The sequence below is a fragment of the Psammomys obesus genome, unplaced genomic scaffold, assembly GCF_907164565.1.
Source record: "Psammomys obesus unplaced genomic scaffold, mPsaObe1.curated_primary_1811, whole genome shotgun sequence".
Lineage (NCBI taxonomy): Eukaryota > Metazoa > Chordata > Mammalia > Rodentia > Muridae > Psammomys > Psammomys obesus.
The window spans coordinates 7,081,882-7,106,651 of record NW_026592510.1 but is presented as its reverse complement, the minus strand read 5'-3'; the positions used below and the strand labels follow the sequence as shown (position 1 = coordinate 7,106,651).

Below are 24,770 nucleotides of genomic sequence, written 5' to 3'. Positions count from 1 at the left end.
CACACACACACACACACACACACACACACACACACACACACACACACACACAAAATATTCTTAGGGCTGGGCAATATGACTCAGTAGATAAAATGCTTGTCATGCAAGTCTGATGATCTGAGTTCAACCCCAGAGCCTGTGTTAAGATGGAAGGAGCGAAGCCACGCCGCAAATTGTCCCCTGACTGCTTCCCTTGTGCTGTGGCATGTGAAAAGCCTCCATGTTAATGGCAACAACAATAATAATAACTATAAACAATAATAATAACATAATTTAGACCCGGTGTCTGTTCCTCTCCCCCAAGTAATTTCTTTTATGATGTTTTAAGATTATCTTGCATCTTTCTTCACTGGGTGGAGAATCATTCATTCCTCCAAAAAGCTTTATTTCCTTTTACTCAATAATGATATTTTTGAAATCAATATCTGGGCATTTGTAGTAATGTACTATTACTGCTCCGCAATTATATATATATATATAATATGTTATATATAATATTTGTGTGAGTGTACATACATGTGTCACCTATACATACATCTTAACCCACATTTATAAATGTACTCATTTATTCTCTATCCATTCACCCAACCACCCATCCATCCATCTATTCATTTCTCTGCTTCTAATACAGATTTCCTTCCCATAATAGAAATAACGACTCTTATTATTCAAGTCATATTTTATAAGACATTTCAGTCATCGTAAATATATTGTCACATTTAGGAATGGTGTGAAATGGACATCTGGAAACATCTCAATTGGATGCATCTTAAAAATAGTTTTTAAGCCAGGTGGCAGTGACACACTCTTTCAATCCCTGTCTCAGAAACACGTACACACATGTACACATAAACACAGAGGGGGGTTTAAATCAGTATGTTCTGATAAAACAGGATCAGATGAATGGGAAGGAGGTTCCCGCCATCAGTGGACTTGGATAGGGGCATGGTGGAGATGAGGGAGGGAAGGAGGGACTAGGAGGGAATGAGGGATTGGGACACGGCTGGGATACAGAGTTAATAAAATGTAACTGATAAGAAAAAAATAAATAAATAAATCAATATGTTGCTGAAAATTGTTAACAAAATATAACTCAATAAAATGAAATTGGAAAACAATGAAATAATTATGGCATTGTGTTGTTTTATTACTCTACTTCTACTGCTATTAGCTGCTATCTTTTTTTTAAGGTTCTCTGTCACTCTAGATAGCCTACAGGTACTAGATGCTGATCTTATCAGCACATAGGGGAAAAGGCAAATTAATAACATAACACATGCCCACTCTCTCTCTCACACACACATACCTCTCACACAAATATACAAGCCTAGATTTCCTATTTTCATTCAGTGAAAGAGAACATACTCCATCTTCAGCACTTAGCACTTTATGTCATTCTAAAGAAATCAGAGCTCTTGAAGAAAAACACAGGCAAGAGTATTCAAGAAAAAGCCGGTACAATTACATGCTGTAAGAAAATTGTCAAGTAGTAATTTGAGTCATGCCACACAACCTTTGGAGCTAGGCTGATTGGAGGAGCCATATCTGCTTCATGGTGTGAATGAATGGATAAGTCATAGCTGCGCCGAATTGAAAGTCAAAGCAATGATCATGCCCTGAGTAAAGTAATAATCTGTAAGCTAATGGCGATAATTAATCAGAAGGCGGAAACTCTATAATGAGGGTTTCCTTCAGTCTCGGAGAAGACAGGATCAATGACTGCTAACTCAAGAAGCAGATGTAGCTAGTTTGGCTGAGGAATCACAGAATCTTCCTGCAGAAATTTTATTAGTTTCAAGTAAAAGAATGTTCCATGTGGTTCAGTGGAGACATGAGCAACTTTGGAACTAAGTAAATCTAAATTAACGTCACCAAGAGGGGAAGTTTTGTGTGTGTGTGTGTGTGTGTGTGTGTGTGTGTGTGTGTGTGTGTGAGATATGCACAGGGACACAGCAGTACTTATATAATATTCTGTATGTGGTTCCTAAAGTAAAAGTATCTATCCATGACAGAATATCAGACTGACCCAAATTGAGATTTTATATCTATGTCAAATTTCTTGATTTTGGTAATTATTCACACATTGCATAAGCAAATATCCTTATTCTTAATAAATACACTTTGGGGGTTTTAGGAGTAAGAGGATATAACTACGATCAAATTATAGTCACAGGGTAGAGAAAAAATTATATTAATGAATAAAGTGTAAACACATTTAAACCAGTCCGTTAAAGGGGACGAAGATGATCATGAACCAACCGTGGCAGAATGTGTAAATTGGAAGGCGATACAGAAGTGCTCTCATGGATTAACTGTGCTACTTACACGCTCATCTGAAACATTCTTAAATGGAACTTCGAAAGAGACAAGGTAAAAATCCCGGAAGATAAGTGAACCTTTTCCAGTTGAAGTCAAATAGAATCAGATCTTATTTCTTTATTAAAAAATATTTAAAACACAATAGATGTAACAAACTTGGAACTGTTCATGTTTCACCCCCTTTGGCCCGAAAGCGTCTTAGATAAAGAGATTTTAGTTTTACTGCATTTAGTAAATGGAATTCATTTCCTCAGGTATTATAGCAAAAGCTGCTGCTCCTATTTATTGATTTGTGCACATGTGTTTAAGTTCACATGTGTGCCCACAAGTGTAGGGGCCGTAAACCAACACTGAGTGTTACTTCTCCGGTATTATTTAAGTCGTTACCTGAAATGGTGTTCTCAGGAGCCTGGAACTTGTCAACTAGCCTAAACTGGCTGGACAGTGAGCCCTGGAGCTTTACCTGTCTCTCTCTACCTGATGCCAGGATGACAGGTGTGAGGTGCCACTCCTAGCCTCTCACGTGAGTCCTGGTGACAGAGCTCGGGTCCCAGGCTTGTGCACTTTACCAAGTGAGCTGTCTCGGCTTCATCTTGCTCATCAGCTGGTGTTCTAAACCAACCATTTCCTTAGAGAATCTCTTCAGACAGAATCCTCTCTGCATTCCTTCAACAGTATTCGCTACAGTCCATCAGGGCAAATGAGAGTTCACTATTGAGCTCTTGTATGAACTTAGATTCAAAAAATAAGATAGGAATTTAAAATGCAGCCCAGGCAGAAGAGAATAAGCAACAGAAGGCATTTGTTTCAGTGCCTGCTTGTCTTTCATCTCTGTAGACGTGTTTGCTTCTCTATGCCTGCAGTGATATTTACTAATGTCACTAGACTAGAACATATTCTCCACACTCAGGTTTAACACAAAGTAAATCCCCATCTAATTTCCTGGGCAATTTCACATCCATCCCAGAGCTCTTTGGGCAAAACATTCTGACAAGATGTGAGCAGCCATTGAAAACACAGGTTTTGTTTTACTCTTTCCTCTCATAAATCTTACCCCTGAACTTGTCAGACAGCCGCTTTGTGAAAGAACTCAAAGTGGCAATTCCATATAATTAATTTCTTGACTAATTAGCTTTAAGTTAAATTAGTTAAACACGAAATTGTTACAGAAAACATCCTCTGGCATTGTTTAAACTGAGAAATAGTTTTATAAAATAGTTTTATAAGGTGAGTCTGTTTGATGTTTTCTAGGTGATATGATTTCTTGGATTTCACTTGTTCCAAACAATAACTACTTAGTATCAATTAATGTTAGACTCAGTACAAAATTCTAACAGGAATAAATACAAAAATTAATTTTAGTTATCTTCATAAAAGTTTAATCTAAAATGTAAACATTAATCTAAAGCTAAGAAAGTTAAGGTGTGTTTGGCTACAGTGTATTATAGAAATTTCAATATATACAGAGATAGAGAAAAAAACAGAACAAATGATAGTATAACTGTAATTAAGTTTCAATAATGATAAATTTCTGGACTATCTCTTTATATACATCTCTACATGTTGACCACTCAACTATATGACTCAAAATCATGTCCAGGTTACATGTATTTTGTTGCAAATATTTGACATACACTCTATCTCTATTAGATCTATGTTTTCCTTGTCCTAACAACAATAACACTGTCATTCTAGAAAAACTCATCCTTTCATTTCATTAAGTATCATATCTTAGAGTAAAGTTTTAAAAAAGAATAACTGAAATTTATGCTATAAAATATGTTCTCCTTATTTGTTATAGCTTATGCTATATACCACCAGTGTGAAATTCTACATAAAATTAAGTGCTTGTCCCTGGGATTGACGGAAAGAGTGCGTGTAAAAGTCCTCAGATCTAGGGAAGAATGTAGCTTTCTTTTCTTCTCTTTTTTTAGGTTGGAAGATAGGAATCAACAAATTGCAAATAGAGAAACTGTGAATGATGCAGTCAAAGGCAGTGCTGTGCGAGGGCTGTTATGGCAGCTGACACATTGGCACATCAGCCCCATCTTCCCATTCGTTGCCCCGGCAGAAGTATATGCCCCCCGGAAACTGATGCTCATCAAAACTGTCTCTTCGCTCCAGAGACCATTCTTAAACATTGGGACTACCTTACAAATGTTTTGCACTGAAAACACAGTAATTCATTACTTATTTTAAGAATACTAATATTTATGATGTACTTTAAAATGGGACATTGCTTAAATCCTTTATGGATAAAAATCACTTTGGTCAGATAGCTATAAAAAATAATACCGGAAAATAATACAAGTAAAAATAAACAGAACTTTACAAATGAATATCAGACACTATGAAATGGCAAAGAGGCAAAGTGAGTATTGTATTTAAGTATTCAGACAGTGAAAAAGGCACAGTGCAAGTCTCCAAAAGGGTTAATACTGCCTTTTTTTTTACTTTAAAAATATCTATCTATCTATCTATCTATCTATCTATCTATCTATCTATCTATCTGCCTATCTAATGTGTATGAGTATTTTGTATGTATGTCTGTGTTCAACATGCCTGCCTGGCCCACAGAGCCCAGAGAAAGTGTTGTACTATAGAATTAGACTTATAGATGCTGTGAGCCAGCATGAGGCTACTGGGAATCAAACCAGACCCAAGTCCTCTGGAAAGCAACATTTTTCTTACCTGCTGGGTCTTCTCTCCAGCCCTGAAGTTAATATTTCTTGAGTCTGTCCTTTAGAATAGCCAAGAATGTATTATAATTATATAAAACATCTTGAAGTTCAAAATAATGAACTTTTTGTTTATTTAGGGGATGCCAGGATGAAGCCAAATAGAAAAGGTGTGACATCATCTGGCAGCCCTACATACAGGAGCATATGTTTTCCTAACATTCATTCATTTTATGCTGTAAGCCAAGATGTTAATGGAGGCTGGCCTATAGTATATCAAATGATATAAATCATCCTTCTACCTTAAGGATTGTGCCTTTGTAATAATCTGAAAGGTGAACTTCAAGCAACAGTGTAGTCTTCAAATTTCCAGGCACAGTCACAGAGTATGATCACATGATTAGGTTCCATGTTTCTGTCCTACTTAGCAATTAAACCAAATCATTGATGATTCCCATGCATTAAAACTGGCCATTGGCCAGCAAGATGGCTCAGTGGTTAAAGGCACTTGTTGCCAAACCTAATGACTCAAGTTAAATTCTCAGAATCCACAAGATAGAAGAAGAGAATCTACTCAAGCATGTTATCATCTATTCCATATATATGTTGTGGTGTGCAAGTCACACCACACACACATACACACACAATAACACAAATATACACACATACATATACATATACACAAACATACATACATACATACACACACACACACACACACACACACAGGGATTATTACCATTTACTAGAAAAGCCATAGAAAGATAACCATTCCAGGACTTGAAAGGGGTAACGATGTCAGAGATACTGTGCGTGTGTGTGTGTGTGTGTGTGTGTGTGTGTGTGTATTCATTCTTCTCTTCTAAAATACATTACAACCACAGCCTCTCTTCCAATGCCCTTCCCAACACACCTCCACTCCCCTTCTTCCCCAGAGCCACTGTTCCTCCATTTTTCTTCAGAAAAGAGCAGGCCTCCCAGTGATATCAACCAAACATGGCATAAGAAGATTCAGGAAGACTAGGGACATGCTCTCATATTAAGGCTGGATGAAGAAACCCAGTAGAAGGAGAACAGTCCCAAGAGCAGGTGAAAGAATCAGAGACAACCGCTCCCCCCCACTTACAATTTCCACAAGAACACCAAGCTAAAAAAAAAAAAAAAAAAACAGCATGTACACTGAGGGCCTGATGCAAACCCAGGCTCCATGGTTATGGTTTCAGTGTCTTTGAGCCCCCTGTGAGCCATGCTTAGTTGATTCTGTGAGCCTCCAAAATGGTCAACAAGCAATTGTACAAGCCTCTGGTGGACATATCAACTTGACTGCAAAGATTCTTTTTGTGATAGTTTGAACGAGAAATGTCCCCCAAGGACACTTCTGGTATTCAAACATTTGGCTGCCCGAAGATGGTGGTGTTTAGGAAGTTTTAGGTGATACGGTATTGCTAGCAGGAAGTACATCACTGGGTGCAGGCTTTGAGATTACATAGTTTTGTCCACTCTGGGACCTGAAGGTGAGGTGAGGCCTAGAGCCAAGCTTCTGCTTATCTGGGCCTAGAAAGATAGTGGTTTGATATACTGAGATGTAAATCACATGAAAATAAACCTAAATGGTGTGAAGTACATGATAGGGAAACAACCTGAATTGCAGTGGAAAATAGGATTGAAGAGAGAAGGGAATGAATGAGAAATACTATAGAATCATCAATAAAATTTGAGGATCAAAGGTGGAGGAGGCAGAGCTATATGGGACAGAAGAGATGTAGAAACTGTCCTTAAAAGTGAGGCCTAGGTTAGGAGGGATATAAAGGCATTCTTAACGGAGAGACTCATAGAGGACAATGTGTTTGAGAAAGAAAGACAATTTGCCCTGACTGCTGCTGCCCACTGAAATTCTCTCATTAGTATATTCCACTCCTAGGAGTGATGTGGGCAGCCATGGCCCACTCTGAATCTTGGGAGGAATAATAAAAATGAAAAATGCCAGCCACCCCATCACCTGCTCACAAATGGTTGACCCCTTTCCACACCTAATCTTTCTTTAAACAAAATAATTTGCCTGAGCAGCATTAGATACGTAGTATATGTGCCATTTCGTTTGTGTGTTTGTTTAAAAGTTTAAAGGAAAAAAAAAATTCTATTTCTCCAGGATGGAAAAGTTGTATTTCTAAGGAAAGTAAGTACATTTAGGGGTGGTAGAAAAAAAATGCCCCCAGAACTTGTATTCTTACGTCATGTTTATGGAAAAATGTCTTTTCAAACCAATATGTTTTCCCATATGGAGACTAAGAGTCAGCTGATGCTGAGGATCTTAGCACAGACACACAAGAATGTTCTAGAATATGGCAAAGTACCCACAGTATCCCACAGGACAAGCTTTTAACGCCACTTTTCTTGAAAGAAAAGGGTGAGGTGTAAAACTTTCATTTCTTTAATACTTATTTAATTTGTGACGGAAAACCAGGGCTGGAGCATAGTTGAGACTCTACATATTTTTATACTTAACAGGGCCAATTAGGTGAGAGAAGGAACAAAGACGATCCAAATTACAAAGGATATCAAGTTAGCCGTATTCGCAGATGATATCATTTTTGTAAACAAATCAAAATTCCATCAAGTGGCTGTTGTAGCTCATAAATATGGAAAAATTTATGCCATAAATTTCCTATATAAAAAACAGTAGCATGTTTATGCACCAATAATGAACTGGCTGAAAAAGAAATCAAGAAATCAATTATATTATAATAGCTACATAAATTTATAGGAATAGATTCAACCAAAAAAAATTTAAAGCTCTCTATGATGAAAACGATTTTTAGATGATGAAAAGCATTCATCCCAGAATGAGGTAAGAAAGTGTTTGTATCTAATCCCAGTACTGTGAAGGTAAGGTTAGGAAATGCCGTAAATGTTAGCCAGCCTCTATTGTGTATTGGAATACACAATAAAGAAGAAAACAAGGAAAAAATAAATGATCTGTATACATAAATGTGGTGCACACACACGCACACACACACGATTTCTTGAAATTTTCTTGTCTTTATTTCTTAGTCAAATCTGCAATATTTTCTTTTAATTAGCAAAGTAATTGTATAAATGGTTTCCAAACAATAACTACTTAGTGTCAACCACTGAAGCACTCTGTTAGGCTTGAGAGATGGCTTAGCAGCTAAAACTATTTGTTCTTGAGGAGAACTCAAATTCTGTTTTCAGCACCACATTATGGCTCACAACCGTCCACAATTTTAGTTGATGTTTGAAGAGGTAAAAGAGCTTATTACCCTGATTTGGTCACTCTCTTTATTTATGTCATATATATATATGATATATATCATATATATATATCATATATATGATATATATCATATATATCTATATATAGATATATATACATATATATCATATATATATGATAGTATGTAATATACAATAACATATATAATATATGATATTACATATGTATTATATATTATATAGGTGTAATTTACCTCACAAAAATATCTAAAGTTGTTACTTCACAAAATTAAACACGTCAATTAAATTTCTTGATTAGAAATGTAGCTTCATAATGAGAGAATAGAGCTTTGCAAGTCTCCTGTGCATAGAATACTATTAGTTGTGGTGGGTAATGGGCCAAAGAGGAGTTAGTTCCCTTAGATGCTTGATTACTTCAAGAATACTATTAGATTGTAAGTGAATTTTAATAGTTTAACAATGAGGCTTGATTCACATAAACTATACATCTTTGAAAAGTACAAGTGAAAACCACTGATATTTGTAAACACTCCAATTAATACATAATCACTATAAAGAATCTGTACATCGCCCCAAGGCTTCCCAGTTTTTCTTTATAAGATCTAGTTTATGTCACTGCCTATCTCCAGGTAGTCAATGGTGGGCTTTATTTCTCTCCAGATTAATTAATTGGTATCTCTTAGACTTACAGATAAATTGAATTATACAATAGATACTCTCTCTTACTTGGCCTCTTTCATTCATTACAATTATTTTAATAGTCATCTAGGTTGATGAGTACATCAATACTTCATTTGTTTGGCTGCTGAGTAGTATTTCATTGTATGATTATACCACACTTGTCTATCCATTCATTTACTGATGAACATTTAGGTTATTTCAAATATGAGGTTATTTGCTACCAAGAACAAAATTTGCTGGTGTGCGAATGTTTGCACAGACATGAGCTTTCGCTGAAATATCTAGAACTAGAAATGAGTGGTTTGGATGGCAGGTGATATACTTAATAATCCCATTTTAAATTTGGAGGAAACCACAGTTGTTACACAAGTTTACACTTCTGTCAACAATGCATAAAAGTTCTAATGGCACTATACAACCCAAATACAGGATTTGGTCAACTGCTTTAATTTTAGACATTTTAATATTTGTATGATAGTATTTCATGAAGTTTAATTTTTATTTCTGTATCAGTCATTCTTAATATTTACATGATAATTTACCACCATGTTTTTAAAGTATGGGAGCATATCATTTGTTCATTTACAAACACCAGACTGTTGGCTTTCTTATTGTTCCTATATAAGACTTTGGAAAATTGGAAACAAATTCCTTTCTCAGATATTCGATTGCAAATATTTTCTTCCAGTTTAAGAGCTGTCTTCTTTTCATAACTGATAGTGGCTTTCTCACAATGATTTTGTTTTCAGGGCTGGAGTTAGAATGCAGGGATGTGGTCATGCCAGGCTTTATCACAAAGCTACTTGTCTACCTTCTAGAAATTCTTAGTTAATGATATCTAATTAATCATATTTCTTTACATAAATAGTCATGGTGTAATGTGACTATTAAAAAAATCTTTATCCATTCCTTAACTGAGGGGCATCTGGATTGTTTCCAGGTTCTGGCTACTACAAGTAAAGCTGCTACAAACATGGTTGAGCAAATGTCCTTTTTGTGTACTTGAGCCTCTTTTGGCTATATGCCTAGGAGTGGTACGGCTGGATCCTGAGGAAGCACTATTCCTAGTTGTCTGAGAAAGCGCCAGATTGATTTCCAGAGTGGTTGTACAAGTTTACATTCCCACCAGCAGTGGAGGAGGGTTCACCTTCCTCCACATCCTCTCCAGCATGTGTTGTCACTTGAGTTATTCATCTTAGCCATTCTAATGGGTGTAAGGTGAAATCTCAAGGTCGTTTTGATTTGCATTTCCCTGATGACTAAGGACGTTGAACATTTCTTTAAGTGTTTTTTGGTCATTTGATAGTCCTCTATTGAGAATTCTCTGTTTAGCTCTGTACCCCATTTTTTAATTGGATTACTTGATTTGTTGCTGTTTAACTTCTTGAGTTCTTTATTTATACTAGATATTAGCCGTCTGTCAGATATAGGGTTGGGAAGATCCTTTCCCAATTGGTAGGCAGTCGTTTTGTTTTGATGACAGTGTCCTTTGCATTTCAGTTTCATGAGGTCGCATTTGTTGATTGTTGCTCTTAGAGCCTGTGCTGTTGGTGTTCTGTTCATTGTGGTACATCTACACAATGGAATATTACTCCGCGATAAAAAACAAGGAAATCGTGAAATTTGCAGGTAAATGGTGGGAACTGGAAAAGATCACCCTGAGTGAGGTATCCCAGAAACAGAAAGACACACAAGGTATATACTCACTCATAAGTAGATATTAGACATATAATATAGGATAAACACACCAAAATCTGTACACCTGAGGAAGCTACTCCGGAAGGAGGACTCTGGCTAAGATGCTCAGTCCCCATTCAGAAAGGTAAAGAGGATGGACATCAGAGGAGGGATAAAACAGGGAACAGGACAGGAGCCTACTACAGAGGGCCTCTGAAAGGCTCTACCCTGCAGGGTATGGAGGCAGATGCTGAGACTCATAGCCAAACTTTGGGCAGAGTGCAGGAAATCTTATGAAAGAAGGGGGAGATAGTAAGTCCTGGAGAGGACATGAGCTCCACAAGGAGAGCAACAGATCCAAAATGTCTGGGCACAGGGGTCTTTTCTGAAACTGATACTCCAGCCAAGGACCACTCATGGAGATGGCCTGGAACCCATGCACAGAGGTAGCCTATGGCAGTTCAGTGTCCAAGTGGGTTCCATAGTAATGGGGACAGGTACTGTCTCTGACATGAACTAATTGGCCTATTCTTTGATCACCTCCCCCTAAGAGGGGAGCAGCCACAGAAGAAGACAATGCATCCACTCCTGATGAGACCTGATAGACTAGGATCAGAGAGAAGGGGAGGAGGACCTCCCTTATCAGTGGACTGGGAGAAGGACACGAGTGGGGAAGAGGGAAGGTGGGACTGGGGGGGAGTGAGGGAGGTATAGGGGGGATACAAAGTGAATAAATTGTAATTAATAAAAATAAAAAATAATTATAAAAAAATCTTTTAACCTACGTAAGCAAAGTTTTAAAATTTTATAATAGATTCTTTCACTCTAAAATTCATTAAATTGTAGTTTATATTCAGACATGTAATCCATTTTAATTCTTTCTATATGATGTGAAATATGCAAGTTGTGGGTTCAAGTTATTTATTTATTTACCTTAATGTATATCTAACTGTGTCAATACCATTTGTGGGAAAATGCTGGCATTTCTTAAATATATCAGCTTTGAGTCTCTGCTGACGATCAATCAGCAAATGCTATGAATGGATTTGTGTCCACCAGAAAATCTTAGCTAAAAGATTTCTCACATTCATGGTATTTTGGAAATGGAGACTTTTGGAGACACTTGGCTCTGGATGAGACTATTTGACTGGGGCCCACAGCCTGGGACTGGAATTCTTATAAGAAGAGATGCCCAGAGTCGCAACCACTCCTTCTAATTGCCCATACGAGAACGATGTCAACAGGATGTGAGCATGCTGACCCTGCTTTCTCACAACTTATCAGGAAGCTATTATTTTTGGCTAAGCTAACTGTCTATGGAATTTTTTATAGCAAAACTGACTGGCGTGTAGGTTAGCTTCATTTTCATTATGTTCCTAAATCTATTTATGTATCTTATCTTCAGAACATGCTGTCTTGTTTACTGTTGCTTTAAGCCACAGGGAAAGTTAGTAGGATTAGTCTTTAGATTTGCTTTTTTTTTTTTTTCTCTGAGCTGTTTAGCCATGCTAGGTTTTTGTGTTTTCATTATAATTTTTAAATTAACTTGTCAATTACATATAAAAGGGTCTTTCTCTATTTTAACTTGAATTGCAGTTTCTCCAGAGAATGTCATATAACTTTGCTGTGTAGGACTGACATATTTTTCATGTTCATCTCTCACCCTTTCATAGTTTTCGATGTAGTACATGAAGCCTATTATTTCAATTTTTAATTGACCGTTGGTTGACCAAGTCACAAACATGAAAAGACTATTTATTAGCGTTTTACAAGATGACACTAGCCAGACTACTTTTCTTGTGTCAAAATGGCTAGCCAGAATTAGTTGGCTCACGTCTGTTATATACTTATTGAAATGGTCTAAAATATTAACCTTGTAATTTTCCTGCTTCTAGAATGTAGAATAAGACAGTAATCATGTAATATATTTTTCTGGTCTATGTCTCACTTGATATCAATGTGTGAAAAATGAGAACCATGAAAACCAAACCCAGTTGGCAGTGCTGGCCTCATGTGGACATAATCTCAATCCAAATAAACAAATGATGTTTCAGCCATATAATTTTGACAAGAATATTCAGAGATATTTTTCAAACAGCTAAAATACTTTTCCAGGCATCATAAGTAATTAGTGCAGTAACAACAAATCTAGCCAATTAGTATCTATGTTTCCTGTCTAAAGAATGATTTATAATGAGTCATTTTTCTACACTACAGAAAGAAAAATTAAGCAATCATTTAGATCTGGAAGTAATAAAAATGACATACAAAATGCTAGCAGAGTTCATTAACAAAGAAATTAGCTTCAAATGGAACATTTTTGTATTTGAATAGATTTTTCAATTTTACAATTTTTTTCTTATCCTGTGGAACCTGAAGAGAATTATTTGTCTGGATGATAGTTTGGAAAGTAACAATAAGGGTTGGATTGTTTATTTGTTTTTAAGTAGCTCAGTTTTCACCACTGAAAATGAATTCCTGATTAAAGGAGCTAAGTTAAGAAACCCATTTTTATTTAAAAAAAAAATACTATGTCATCTCCAGCCATCATGGAAATCTGATTCCATTCAGGAGAAATAATCACTGAAGCACCAAAGACATTTCCAAAGAGAAATGTCACATATCTCTTATAAATCCTTCCTCCTAATATGCAGAAAATCTTGAAGATCCTACAAAACTTTAGAATTGACAGAAAATTCATAAATTTGTAGAATTCAAATTCAATATGCAAAAAATACTTTATTTACAATTATTAATAATAAAGTTTCTGGAAAAGAAATAGATAACAATTTCATTTATAATAGTGACAAAATGTAAAATAGAAAATCATTTAGCTGAGGAAAATATCTATACAGCTGAAACTATAAAACAGTAATAAGAAAAATTTAAAGAGAAACAAATAAAAAAAACAGATGACCTTTCTATAAAGTGGAAGAGTTTTTAAAAGCTCAGACCACTTGAAGCAACCTATAGATTCAAATTACTCTCTACCAAAATTCTACTACCATTTTTTCATGAAATAGAAAAGATCTAAACTTCATCTGAAACCACCACCAAGTGACCAATAATAACACAAATACAAACAAAATGGCTTCAATGAAGATTCGTATAACCCCAGTACTTGGAAGGCTGAGACATGCAGACAGTGAATTCAAGGCCATCTTGGTTTAGAGAGTGCTTTCCCTGTCAGTCTGAGCCATGTATGCAGTAAGACTCTGTCTTAAAACAACTGAGTAAATCCAAGGCAGTTATGAGCAAAATGACTCAAGTAGGAGGCACCTGGTTCCAATCTACACTAAAATTAAGAGTAATTAGAATGGCATGTTACTTCCCTACAAATGACAAACAACAGATTCACCAAATGTAGCAGGACAGAAAGCCCAGAAATGAAACTGAATTCACAAACCCACATTCATCTCACTTGGAAAAAAGCTCCACAAACATACAATGAGGACATGCTCTTTAATGTATGCTGGCAAATTGCATACCCTTATATGATTCAGCATGAATGAGTATTTAAGCACAAGCCCTGTAACTGAATAAGAACTATGCAAAAATAGAGTGAACAGCTACACGATATTGGCCATACAGCGATTTTCTGTTATCATTCAAAAGCACAGGGAAATAAACCAGAAATAATGATGTCTTGCTTTGCTTTTTGTTGTTGTGATGAATAATACCATGACCAAAAAGCAAAATAGGAGGGAAAGGGTTTGTTTCATCTTAAAGCTTCCAGTCCATCACTGATGGAAGCTAAAGCAGGAACTTGAGGAGGAAGCTAGTGAGGCAGAGACTATGGAGGACTGCTGCTTACTGCCTCGCTCTCTCTGGCTTGCTCAGCTACTTTTCTTAAGCAGCACAACCTATCCACCGAGAGCTGGCACTGCCTATTGTGGATTTGGCCCACCTACTCCAATCATTAATCAAGGAAATGCCCCATAGCCCAATCTGATGGAGGCAATTCCTCAACAGAGTTCCCTCTTCCCAGATGACTCCACTTTGTGCCAAGTTGACAAAAAATAACCAGCACAATGGTGTTAGAATCAAAGCAAGTGGATTATGAGCAGAGCGAAGAGAACATATTGATTAGGATTATGTTTGCAAAGTATGCATCTAATAAGAAATTAATTCAGATAAGGAGTACAAGTTACTATACAAATAGACGGGCAAAGAACCTAAATAAACATGGGTGTGTCTAATAGATACGGGGAGGTCAGGTCATCATCTCTAACCATTGGGGAAAAGTAAATTAAAACCCAAATAAAGTGTTATCTGGTACCTCTTAGAATAGCAATTATCAAAGAGGCAAAGGATGGCATGTATTGGCAAAGGAATGGAGGAAAAGAGTTAATTACACAATGTCAGTTAGGAAGTAATTTAATGTCGTTATGGAATATGGTATATAAACAGAATACATCTATTGGAGATAAACAGGAGAAAAAAAGTTGACTTATTTTGAGCTAGGATTAGCATATGTTCCAATAATCTACACATTTCAGTATTGCTAAGAGAGTTCATGTTTTCTTCCAGTTTTGATATTGGGAGAAATCTAATGGCAAATGTATGCTTAGCAGGTAAGGAGCAAATGAGCCCAGTAAAAGATAGAAAGTTGAGTGTAGTTTATATTCAGTTTCCCAAAGGTGATATAGCCCGAGTAAAAGGACTATATGGATACCCGGTTTCATTAGTGTAGCTGTGAAATGAGAAGCAAAATAAAACTTGCCATCTGACCATGGCACTAAAATAAAAATTGCTTAGGTGATACTTTCAGATGAATGATTATAATTTTAAAATGAAGGTGCAATCTGAAGTGGAACCAAGACTAACTGTTCTAATATCTAATATCTACTATTTATTCTAATCAGAGTAAAATTTATCCCAGCGCTATAGAAACAAAAACAAGCATTTATTTGGATCTTATTCAAATTCTGTGTATACATACGGCGCTGAAATCTGAAAAGTCTCATGTTCATTTACTGATAATGGAAATAGGTTGCTTATTGGAAGATGAGGGCCCCCAAACATATTCGTCACAGATTCCGTAAAATATGTGCCACAAAACCGACTTGACTTCTCTTCCACATGCTTTGGGAGGAACTCTCAAGGTTTTGTCAAGTTCTGAATGCTGCTTTGAAACACAAAAAGCCAATCATCTTGCAGTGTATCTCCACCTGCCCAGCCTTTGGAGCTCTCCCACAGTGAATTCAGATACACGTGTGTCAGTCTCCCAACAGTAACCGCAGTGACAACAGTCACCAGATACAACCGTCCCTCTGGGAAGACTTCACTGCTGATCCGCTGTTTAAAGGTTTAAAGGTTTCAAGTTCCCTAGACCGCCACGTTCTCCGACTGCATGGAAAGCTGCAGGAAGTTTGAGGGTCCCAGCCTTCCCGCTTGAGTTACACGGAGAGACTTCACCACAAAGCTGAAAAATGGTCCGATCAAGACCACAGGTACACTAGAAGCTTCCTCAATCCCACGGACAGTATAAACAGATCACAAATCCAGCAGGAACTTAGTGAATACAGCAGCCAAAAAGGTCTACGTCTGGGGTGTTAGCGTGGGCCGTAAGAGAAGGGGGTATTTCACCAAAAGCTCAACTTCTCGGTAAATTGTATAGTACTGAAACAAAAACTGTGCACACTTGATGTACTCACCCCTGCAAGGCTTTCTCTCCAAACCAGTCTCCCTTCCCTAAAGTCCTAAGGAAGACTGGGTCTTCACTTGGCGAGTCTTCTCGAGTAACGTTCACCTACAAAGAGAAAGGAGCGTCTAAATCAGTGTTCTCACCCTGTGGGCTGTCATCCCTTAGGGGGAAGAGGTGTCACACACTGGATATCCCACACATCAGGGGTTTACATTACGATTCGTAACAGGAGCGAAATTACAGTTACGCGACGAAATCTTTTTATGGTTGGGGGGGTCACCTCAATGTGAGGAACAGTAATAACGGGCTGCAGCATTAGGAAGGCTGATCTAAATTTGCATGCTTGCAACTGCTATGCCTTTCCAAGAATTAATCAAAATATTTCATTTCCTTTCAAAAAAAAAATGTGCTGCTGAGAAATAAGAATTTTACTTCATCTTCATTGCTGCTCCGGATTTTATTAGCTTCAGTGAGGCAACCAGTTTGATGAATTTAATGATGTAGTCTGTCAATGGTTTTCCTTTGTTTTTCAATGGTGTTTTCTTGTTGTTTAAGGAGATATAATTATACTGAAGGGCATCTTTGCATTCATTCACTTCTTCTTTGAGATATAGTAATAATAAAACTGCCTATCCTCCAGAAAAATTAAATAGTTAAAATTCACCTACCTGTAAAATGCAATGAAGTAGAAAACTAATTTAGTGTAACAACGCAAGTACTTAAACACATTAAACCAGCATGCTTTAGGCTTCTCAACCTAGATATAGGACATCAGTGATCAGAACTTTTACTACTATAGGGAGGTTTGTGCAAGGCAGGGGGAATTCAATTATTATTCTCCATTGATCCATTTGATTACTCTTCTACGTGGCGTTTCAAACCATGAAAATTCAGTTTTAACTCTGTCAGTTACCATAGAGCTCTATCATAGAGATACTAATTTGCATGTTGATGAGGCTTTTATAGATGAAGAAGCTTCAGTGGGAGTCTTATTTAAAGTAGAAGTTACTGGTTCCATACTCTTGGCGGTTCTGATTCATTCATGTTAATATAAACAGCTCAAATTCATTTCCTCTATCTGCATAATATCCTATTACATAAATAGTATATAGCTTAGCAATTCTCTAGATGCAAATGTAGCTACGAGTTTTATTGTTATATGTTGTTACTATGATATCATTAATAAAGTTTCAGCAAATATTCCTGTACTTGTTTTCTGGCACCCATGAGTAAGGGTTCAATAGAGTCAATGCCTACACAAATAAAGAACGAGCTTATGAACTAAACACGTTTAGTTTTTTTTAGGTGTTGACTCTGAGCACAAGTATCTACCTTCACCATCTGTGAATGAAAGTTTATATATACTGCTCAGGCAGTAGTGTTTAGCATTGTAAGACTGTTTTCTAGGAAGGTGGGTGGGGATCACAGAGAATTGTGCTGATGGGCAATTTTTTTTTTCATATTGTATTTGGCTTGGATGATATCTGATTATCCTCTGTGACTATTTTTGCTATTGGATTGCTTTGCTGCAAACATTGATGAGCATGTTTTTGTGAAAACTACATTTTCATTGCTCTAGAATAAATAAATAAAGTATGAGGTTGCTGGATCATAGGGTCAACATTTATTAATTTTTGAGAAGCAGTCAAATTGCTTTTCAGAATATTTTAATTTTGCAATTTAGCCAATAATGTCTCAGAATTCTACTTGCTTCACTAGAACTTGGTACGGTTAGCATTTCCTTCCCACTCAGATACTCTATTAAGAAGGTAGTCCTGTCTTGGTTTCACTGTAAAATTTATTTTTTATTAATTGTTAGTTATGTGTGTCGGGAAAATGTGTATGTATGTTTGTAAGCGGGGAGGGGGAAGTATGTACACCTGAGAGCAGGTGACCTTGGAAGTCAGAGGTACAGGAACCTCTAAACTGACATTATAGAAAGCTGCCTGATGTGGGTACTAGGAACCAAACTTGGTTACCCTCTGGGAGGAGTATGTTCTCTCAACAGCGAAGCCAGCTCTCCAACCCTGTATCTCAGGGCTTTAATTTGAAATTTAGTAATCCTTTTCAGTTTTTGGAAATTTTCATTTAAAGAGAGGTAGGGTGTTGATACAAGACTGTTGGGGATATTTGCAGAAATCTTCGATATGTCCTCCCAGAAAACAGGAATGTACCGACTTCAAAAAAAAAAAAAAAAAAACAAACAAAGAATGAGTTTACTTTCTGAGTTGGAAATTGCTGCTGCAAGCATTGAGCCTCCAATTTTAGAAAAAAACATTTAATAAGGTTATATTATGTTTATCTTTTGTGTGCATACCTTTAATGGAAGGATAAAACGTGGTTTGCAGTTAGACAAATAGAGCTGAACAAGTGGAAATCCATCTGTTGCTCTGTAGTACGGTTGTGTTCCTCCTTCCATCCTCCTCCTCTCTGACAGCATCTTTTTTATTTTTAAGAAAACTTTTATTCAAGCACTGTGGTGGTTGGAATATAAATGGTCCCTACTGGCTCATGTGTTTGGATACCGGGTCCCTAACTGGTAGAACTGTGTAGGATTAGGAGCTTAGATTATTGAAGATGTGTCGCTTAGGGTCTAGCTCAGAGGTTTTAAAAGACCATTTCCAGTGTCTTTCATTTCTCTTGTTTCCAACTCACAGATGAATCTCTGAGCTCTCAGCATTTGCTCTGGGATCATGGACTCTAACCCTCTGAAACCATAAGCCTCAAATTAAATTTTTTTTTTAATTAGTTGCCTTGGTATGGTGCTTTAGCATACCAATAGATAAGTAACTAAGACAAGCGGTAACAAAAAAAGTGTCACTACCAGGGCTGTCACGAGGGCTCAGTGAGTAGAGGAGTCTAATGACCTGAATTCAATCCCTGAGACCTACATCACGGGAGAAGACAACCAAGCCCTGCAAGCTGTCCTCTGATGCACACGCCCTCTCCCTCTCACCACACACACACACAGTGACACATAATCTCCCCAACACAAGCATTCACACAAAATAAATTTAAAAGATATAATAATTATTTTTGGAGAAAAAAAATCTTTACCAGGGTTACCCCTTATAAATTTTATAAATTCATGGGAAAAGAAGTAGTTTACCTATAATAAATTCATCTTATAACAGTCTAATTTCATAGCTTATTTGCATCACAAACACAACGTACTATTTTCTTGCTTGTTCCACACGGCAGAGACAAGCGTGTGCACCTTCTTCTTCTTACAGTGATTTTGATGAATCATTATCAGAATTAATATAATGAATGTAACAGCTGTCAGAGTTGTGAATCATAGCGAATGACTTGTATGACCTGAGAAACTAAGAAAAATTCTACAGCTGGTTCATACACAAACTTGACTGTGCCAAAGGAATCTGGTATATTGTGGCTATTTCTCTCTCAAAATTCTAACATTGTACCAAAGTACTGCTGGAGTAATTGGTTCCTGTGGTATACTCTCCAAGTGCTTCTATTTATACATGGCACAGAACTCATAAAAACAGCACTGCGAACGCACCTGTTTTCAGCTAAAATGGGTTACAAACCTCTACTTCCCTCAGGCAATACTGGCAATTTGCAGTAATGGGACAGTCATAAATGACTGGAGGGTGCCCTTCCCAATGGGTTAGCATAGCCACTCTTTGGCAGCAAAGAATTAGCAATTTGGAAGGATAAAGCAAAGCCAGACTCCAGGATGCAGCATCCTCCTGAGGTCGTCAAATGGTTTAGAGGCACGAGGATTTTCTTTTCCTCATTCTTTGATCGGGGTTAGTTAACCAAGAAGACGGCAAGTGACAAAGTTTGCCAGTCTCTTCTGTAAACTGCAGTGCAGTAGCATGTCCTTATCCCCTAACAATGGGAAATGCAAAATATAATTTTAGCTATAACTGTGTTTGGACATTAAAAGAATACATTTTTATTTATTTATTTTGTGTGTGTTTGTGCATGTACCTGGACGTTCCTATGCCATAGTTCCAAAGTGTCCAACAAAGGTCGAAGGACAATTTGCAGAAGTAGATGCTCTCTTTCTACATTGTGGGTCCTGGGTATTGAACTTGGGTTATTAGACCTGGTTACAAGCACCTTTTCCTGTTAAACTCACTTCACTGGCCCCTCAATATACTCTTTATACAACCAGTCCACGATGGGTGTTTCTATCTCAGGCTTCCAGATACCCACCCAATGAACAAATACAGCAAAACACATAAGACTGGTGTATCTTAGCATGGCGTGCCATTGCTATAAGTATTGACATGTGTAATCCTGATTCAAAATCAGTCCTCAAGAATCCCTTAAAATATAGGTCACTTAAGATTTAGAGTCTTCCGTACTTCCTGTTACACCATCGCTGCAGGCCTTCTGGAGTAAGTTCTAAGTACCAGTGTTGGGCATTTTGAGCAATATTTAAGAAATAGGTTCACTTGTTTTTTTAAATGATTATAATAATAAAACAGGCATGTAAGTCTTCTCTACTTGCTTTTCTCTCTATATATCTTATCAAACCTGATAAATAACAAAAAAAAGAAACTCTCTTTAAGGATAACTTATAAAGAAATGTTACGTTCAAGTATTTGGGTAATGCGGTGAGAGGATTGGTCTAAGTTTACTTAATTTCATAGTTCAAAAATAAGTATTATAATAGATTCACACTAAGTAAATCCTAAAATAATACAAGAACACATAACCATTTGTAACCATGGCATAACCGTTTTTACTTCTCCTCCTAGACTTTACCAGTTTCAATAGCTTCTCCATGAAGCTACAGTATAACATAGATATATTTACATCAGCATTGCCTTTAGAACATCAAGCCATTGGCCTAAAAGGAGTAAAATAAGTTCATTTTCCGGAAGATTCAAATTGGGGCCATTGGATTCTAAAGCCTGGATGTTTCATGATAGGAGAGTGGCCATTCTTGAAGACTTCCATTCGTGCAGATGTATCAGTAGCACCTGGTGTCGCGGTTGCTAACGTCTGGACACAGGATTGCATGCCTTCTTTTCTTACATTCTACTTCAGAAGGTCCATCCTCAGATAGGGAATGGGCAGCTCATGGCACAGGACTCCACACAAGCATTCCACAGTGAGCTGCTCAAGCTTACCTTCCCTTTGCTGATGATAAAGAAGGTGTCACCTCTTGCGCCCTGCCTGATGATGTATTCTCCGTTTTCATAGTGTGTCTGAAAAACAGGAACAGTCACATGAAACAAAGACATTAAGGAAGCAATGATGTACCGAACAGAACACGTTTTTGAACACCAGGCCCTGAGGATGCATTCAGGCTGACAGAATTTTACCGTGTTCAGAATGGATCTTGGTTTAAGGCTGACTAACAGTCAGTCAATCAACACAGGAATGACACCTGATTATAATATTTTATAATATACATTTAAAAACCTTTAGTGAGTTTCATTTTTCTCGGTAATTATACTCTTATCTTTAAGTTCATTATTTCAATTGTTTGACAAAAATTATTTCTCCTGTCAACTAAGCGTGAAGTAAGACAGCACTGCTAATTAAGTTCGTATTCATATATTATTTTGTCATTTTCATTTGTTTTTAATAGTTTCACAATAACAGTCTTTTTAAAAAGAAATTACTGTAACATTCAAAGATCTTTACTTAAATCCAGAGTAGCCTTTGGTGGGAGTTATATGGCTTTAAATACTTTTCTAAGGTGCCACTTTAGCCCTTAATATCCTTACTTTGCAATTTGCATTTGGCCTTATTAAGCAGAATGTTTTAATTTTGTGGTCTGAGTTCTGGTCCAAGATCTGTCGAGCATAAACTACTAGATGGGGAAGGAAGCACGGCTGGAAGAGAATTGCAGCTAGTGGGTTGACATTCTGGGGAGGACCTCACCACTAGGTCTGTTCCCAGTGTGAAGATTACTGGTGCAATAAACAACACCAATTCTATAAGGAGACGTGAGAGACAATTTATTGCTTGGTCAGCGGGCAAAATGAGCCCACACCATCTGGCCCTATGCTCCTCTGCAGCTTGAGAAGGGAGCCATATCTTGGGAAGGAAGATATTACCTTACACACTGCTTCATGGTAAACACACAGCAGCCATTAAGCTGGTGGCTGTAATTTCTCCTTACCCATCAACGCTATTTGTTGTAACACTTTATTTCTGTTCTGTCTTAAAGTTGCCTTCTGTTAACACCTGCCATTGAAGGACACCTTCTTATTTCTAAGCACCTAGAACATCACCAAAGCAAGCCGGTGACACTAATTTTGAATCTACATTATTTCTTTTCCTAGTCACAAGTTGTTTTTTTTTTTTTTTTTTTTTTTTGTTTGTTTTAGTAACAATGTTCTTCCTTTTCCCTTCTCCCAACCTCAGCCAGCAAATGGCACAAACAATCTGGTGTGTGCTTTTAAAGACGGTTTTCCTATTTTCACACACATAAGTATGTATCCATATATGTGCATGCAGATAATTGTTTAGAGAGATGGCTTAGTGGTTAACAGTGCATCTTGCTCCTGCAGAGGAGCCTAGTTTTATCTGTAGCGCTCAGATCAGGCAGCTCACAGCCAAACCTATAACCACCTTCAGGGTCATGCAGCCTATGACCTCTGTAAACACCTGCAATCACATTTGCACACTCGCATGCAGAAATACAAATAAAATTAAAAAGATTTTAAAAGTTCCTAAATAAAATTAGGAATGAGTGTGTGTGTGTGTGTGTGTGTGTGTGTGTGTGTGTGTGTGTGTGTATGTGTGTACTGATTGTCTCCATTTGATAAGATCATCCATTTAACTTTCACCTCTTGGTACTCTCTGTTATTTCTCCAGTCAGATGGCTTTGATGACATGATAAAAAATGTTGACCCATTAGATGGTTCAGTTCGGGAAATCTGTTCAGCTCTCACACCTAACAAACATCTCTAACCCAAACTTTATTAGTAATAATGGTAAAACAGTCTACCACCATTTATTGCACAGTTCATCATATTTCTCAGTTTCTAGCCAATGATGTATCAAAACTCGCAAAATAACAATGTATATAATTCTATGTCACAAATAAGTACAAGGTTTGAACAAAACTTGTGTTAAAGGAACACCTTTCTTCTCAGAAGGCTTCTCTAAGATACAAGCTTCAGCTCTCATTGGAGAGCTGAACAAGGCCTCTGGATGTTTATGTAAGACTAATCAAAGTGTATTTTGGGGGAAAAATGCAAATGACAAGCTCAAACTCTGCAGAAATCTTCACCTACCTAAAATATTCTTCATGTTTCTCATTTTAAAACAGATATAGTTGCCAATAGGGGGATACTTTTCATAGTTAAGTAATATGTATCTCACATTACTTTTAATAGATTTTTTTTTCAGTTAAGCAAAACATATCTCTATTCATAGGACAATTGTTTCTTCTCAGTAAGCAAGCATTATTTGTAACATACCAAAAGATAAACCAAGCATATCAAAAGATAACACAGCACTACTGAAATCTCCACACCTAAGATTCTTTGCTACACGTCCTGTCCTGAATACTCCGTGCTAACATGGGACATTTGACTGAGTCCCTAGAATCTATTGGCTGGACACCAACAGCACCTTAGTCTCAACAAAGAATCTCCAGACACGTCTGTTACTGAGTTGGAGGAACATCGGCTCTCAGTTGAAAATAGCCACTAAATGTCTCTTACATTTAGAATCTCTTCATTCGAGTGACTTGAGAGAGTGCCAGGAGCATCCAGACAAAGCCCCATTGTTCACCTCGCATGAATCATCTGGGTGTCTTGGTGTTATTTGATCTAGATTTCTGTTAAAGTGGACTTCACGATTGACAGATCTATTACTTGAGTTCACATACACAGATTTTCATTGAAAATGGTTATAGCCCACATAAGCTCATAAGACACAGGAGTCCAGAGGAGCCTATGGGGTAGGGACCAAAAGGATGCTAGGCTGGGAAAGATAACGCTGCAGAGCCACACCATGACGACTATGTAATCCTGAGATGTTCAGTTGCACTTGAGGGGGAAATGAGTAGGCATGCTGACTCTTTGAGAGTCCAATTATGTGAATCAAATGCCAGGAAATTGAGTGATTTATAAAGATCATTTTGTAGTTCATCTTTTTGCAAATTTCAAATTAAATCTCAGATATATACAGGACTAAGAAGGGGCAGAAAACATCAGTTAGACAGTTTGTTTTTTTAAAGAGTTTCCATGTTTAATAAAACCCCAACCTCCCTAACATGGCCTCTGCTGCTGTAATGGTCTGCTCAATGCTTCAGTTTCCAACCTCTCCTCACCTTTTCCCACTTTGGCCCCCCAAACTGCTGGTTCTCCTGTCAGTTCTGCAAATGTTTCATCATCAGTCCTATAAGCTCCCAGTGGTGTATCCCAGCTAATCTTTGCTCTAATGATCTTCCTGGACCGCCCATGTGATTTTAAAGCTGAACCTCAACAGCAACAGACATAGAAAAAGCCTGCAGAGGGTTTGGTTATGAGTCTTAGTGTCTGCTTTGAAACACTGCTAGGTAGAGTCTTTCA

The 24,770-nt window shown here is 37.2% G+C and overlaps 1 protein-coding gene across 2 annotated transcripts in view; it reads right to left on the bottom strand.

Moving 5' to 3' along the window:
* Nucleotides 1-24,770, bottom strand: part of Prkg1 (protein kinase cGMP-dependent 1) — a 1,075,213-nt gene that overhangs the window by 146,244 nt on the left and 904,199 nt on the right. For both annotated transcript variants that reach the window (XM_055613860.1, XM_055613859.1), the window contains exons 6-7: nucleotides 21,366-21,443; nucleotides 16,268-16,362 (exon numbers count right to left, since the gene is read on the bottom strand). In XM_055613860.1, coding sequence (XP_055469835.1) covers nucleotides 16,268-16,362; nucleotides 21,366-21,443 — 173 coding nt within the window. The remainder of the gene's footprint in view (nucleotides 1-16,267; nucleotides 16,363-21,365; nucleotides 21,444-24,770) is intronic.